A 3,675-nucleotide genomic window follows, 5' to 3' on the forward strand; every position below is an offset into this window, starting at 1 on the left:
GATCTCAGGATCAAGGCGCTCCTCGGTCCTCGGATCGTAGGCCGGCCCGTGGACTGACCTTGCCGCCTCCATGTAAGAAGTGAGGCGGGTGTGGACGCTGAAGTTGGTGTACGCCTCTGGGCCCGCATCTTGGTTGTACTCGATGTTGGACCTTGCCGGGCCCATGTGGGCCAGAGCATACACCATGAGTTGGCCAATTGGCTGGCCACCGTGCGCCACCGACTGCGAGAAAGACAACAACATGTGGTTAGAAATCATGCAGAATTAAGCACGGCTAGATTAGACAAATGGTGCAGACTTACATATGTCTTTGCATACTTGCTGAGGCTGGCGCTGCCCTGATGGTGAGGGGCACCTGGCATCAGCGCTCGCTGGTCGCTTTTCTCCTGGTGCTCCTTCTGCCAGTCCGCATCCAACCATTTGTCCACTATAGCAGCCCAGCAATCGGGGTGGGTGGCGCACCAGCTTGGAATCGCCTACAAGCCATCAGAAGATCAAATTAGGCATAGTTAATCTCAAAATAAATCAACAGGAGATGTTTTCTATTTACCTATAGATACTGCTCCCTTGTCAGAATCTCTGTCTGTCTCCTCGCCTGTGTTTTGTTGATTCTTCTCTTACGGTAGGTGGCGTTGTAGTCAACGTGCGCCTAGAGGCAGGCCTCGTAATACAAGTCCAAGACACGCCTTTTACAGGAAGCGTAAGCCACCTGATACGCCCTTGCCTCCTGGCCCGGCTGGCATCTGAAGAAGTCCTGCATAAAGACACGAGGTATCCATTATTTTATTTGAAGAATGTCTAATGAATGCAATGAATTGAGGCTTACCCACAACTCCGAAATCACCCGATCCGCCAAGTTTCTGTGCGGAGCATCGGTGGCGATGAGGGCGTAGTGGTCGAATGAGGGTACCTCTGGGTCCTCATCCTCTGACGTCCACACCAGGCCAGGGAAGTGTTCCCTACAAAGAAGTCCCAGGATCCCATTGACATTGCGAGCCAGGACCCCCTCCTCCACAAGCATCCAGTTCCTGCACAAGTGATCCCATTGACATTAGCTCTTATTATGATTTTTCAACATATCAAATGAAGAACATATGAAGTTACTTACTTATCCCCCTCGGGTGCAATCAGTGGGCGATGTTCGGGTGCAATCGGTCGCTTTGGGAGCTGGCTGGGACCTCGCAAGTAGGGTTTCGAGGCTGAAGAGGAAGTCGAACCCCCTCCCCCCTCCTTGGACATGTGCGGAACCCCCTCCTCAGACACATGCAGAATGGCGTCATCATACATCTGCGGACCCGCATCCTCACCCACCGCGGGTAGAGGGACATCGTCATCCCTAGAAGTGCGCGAGGAGCCAAGGTCGTGGTCAGTCGACGGCTCCCGCCTGGGCCTGCCCCTCGACCTCCTCTGCCTCTCTGATGTCTCCGCCTCCATGTCCTCAGCCGGTGGCATGTCCCTCGGTCTCGAGTAAGTCGACTGACACCTCCTAGTGGGCCCCATCACCTGCAATTAAAAAGAATAAACTAGTATTAGTACAGATAAACGAGAAGTACTTAGCAAGGGATGCAAAATAAAGAAAATGTAATTACAAAATAACATAGTATTACATGTATTTCTAATATTCTTCATGATCAGGATTATCTGGACGATAGGTATCGTCATCACTATCAAGAGCCTCCAAATCGTCAACAGCCTCATCCTCATCGCTATAATTGTCAAGTACAAGTTCGTCAAGCATTTTCAAGTCTCTCGGATCATGCACCTCATCTGTAGCTTCCTCGTCAACAACTCATTCCTCGTCTACTTCCATTTCAATCTCTCCGGTTAAGTCTATCTCAAGCATCCCTTGTAGCCCCTCATCTTGTTGATAGAACTCCCCGTCATGCGTGGGTGGTTTCAAGTTGTAATCATCATCGTTTGGGGGAGGACATTTACCATGTGGTGATACCTTGTGCACAATATACTAACCCTGAAGACGTGGGTCGGTTTTGCAAGCATATGGACAATAATAAACTTGCCTGGCTTGTTGAGCCACAATATAGACATCATCTCCTGGATAGAAGGAATCTTGTCTAGTTTCGACTATCCCAAATTTAGGGGACTTTTTCGATACTGCATGATCAAACCACTGGCATTTGAATATGACTGGCTTAGGTCCTTTTTCACCATGGAATTTGAGCTCGTATATTTCTTCAACTATGCCATAATAGTCCTCCTGCTCCTCGCCAGGCGTAACTACCCCGGGCGTAAATACTCCGGTATTGGTGGTCCTTGGATTGGGCCGACTCTTCTCGTAGCTTGTTGTGTGAAAGCGATATCCATTCACATCATAAGCGTTAAATGACGAGACCTTATAGTCAAAGCCTCTGGCCACTTGTCGTAATTCGACACTTATAGACAAATCACTTTGGCACTGCAAGCTCAAGCAGGAGAGAAATGAAATTAGGCAACTAGGAACGCCAAAATTGAAACGACCTAAGTTGGTCAGAAGGTACCTTTCTTTGGAACCATGTAATGAAATCAGGCGAACCATGTTGAAGAAGGGTCTCTCGTTCACGGTCAGAAGGTGGCCTTGAAAGATGCCAGTATTGATAAAAAAATTCCCTGCACCGACAAGCAACAAGGTTGTTGGATGCAGAAAATTTACGGAGTATGTAACAAGGTTGTTGGACGACATGGACAAACGGCGTGGACGAATGTTCATCCCCTCCACCTCGGCTTCCTCCCCCTCTCCCCTTCTCCTCCTCCTTCTTCCTCCTCCTTCTTCTTCCTTTTTCTTCTCCTTCTTCCTCCTCCTTTTTCTTCCTTCTTCTTCTTCCTTCTTCTTCTCCTTCTTCCTCCTCCTTTTTCTTCCTTCTTCTTCTTCCTTCTTCTTCCTTTTTCTTCCTCCTTCTTCTTCCTCCTTCCTCTTCCTGCTACCTTCTTCCTCCTTCCTCTAGGGCCACAGCGGGCTCGATGGGGCCGCTGCCCTGGGCCGACGCTGGGCAGGCGGGGCACGGCCGGGCACGCCGCTGTGGGGCGCCGAGCAACCGGGGCGGCCCAGAACTGGTGGCCGAAGGCCGACCGGGGTGGGGCGGGGCGGCGCTGGAGTGGGGCACGGCCGGGGCGGGGCGAGGGCGGGCAAGGGGCGCCGGCGCCGGGCGCGGCCGGGGCGCCCCGGATCCGATGGTCGGCGGCCGACCGGGGTGGGGAGGGGCGGCGCCGTGGTGGGGTGCGGCCGGGCCAGCAGCGCGCCGGCGCTGGGTTTATGGGGTGGGTCAGGGATGGGGCGGTGTGGGGCGGTCGGGGCCGGGGTGGAGCGGGGCGGGCGGGGCGGGCGCGGGGCGAGCGCAGCGGCGGCGGCCAGCGGCGGGCGCGGGGCAAGCTGGCGGCAAGGAACGACGGCGGGCTCGGGGGTGTGCGTGCGTGAGTGTGTTGTGTGGAGCGAGTGAGTGTGTGGGCCGGCCCACACATTTAGTTAGGGTTTCCCCCTTTGCCGAGTGCTGGGCCGGGCCATGTCGATAAAATATGGTCGGCAGTCTACCTAGGGGTATGCCCAAGGTAGTAGATTATCGGCAGACAGATGCGCAAGCTACAAACAAGATGGTGACGCAAGACAGACACAAGGTTTTATCCAGGTTCGGCCGCCGTGAAGGCGTAATACCTACGTCCTGCGTCTGATTGTATTACTGTATG

The 3,675-nt window shown here is 53.5% G+C and overlaps 1 protein-coding gene across 1 annotated transcript; it reads left to right on the forward strand.

Moving 5' to 3' along the window:
• Positions 1–2,167: 2,167 nt before the first annotated feature.
• On the forward strand, positions 2,168–3,409 carry LOC136543160 (uncharacterized). Its single transcript, XM_066535695.1, has 2 exons — positions 2,168–2,258; positions 2,940–3,409. Exons 1-2 carry the CDS (start codon positions 2,168–2,170, stop codon positions 3,407–3,409), a joined length of 561 nt encoding a protein of 186 aa, XP_066391792.1.
• Positions 3,410–3,675: the final 266 nt, after the last annotated feature.

The sequence above is a fragment of the Miscanthus floridulus genome, chromosome 3 (assembly GCF_019320115.1).
Source record: "Miscanthus floridulus cultivar M001 chromosome 3, ASM1932011v1, whole genome shotgun sequence".
Classification (NCBI taxonomy): domain Eukaryota; kingdom Viridiplantae; phylum Streptophyta; class Magnoliopsida; order Poales; family Poaceae; genus Miscanthus; species Miscanthus floridulus.

Bases quoted from the DNA above. Each gene is read 5' to 3' on its own strand.
- LOC136543160 (XM_066535695.1), top strand. From the start codon at position 2,168: ATGGAATTTGAGCTCGTATATTTCTTCAACTATGCCATAATAGTCCTC. The intron at 2,259-2,939 runs GTATTGGTGGTC...TCCTTCCTCTAG, and splicing joins CCCCGGGCGTAAATACTCCG to GGCCACAGCGGGCTCGATGG.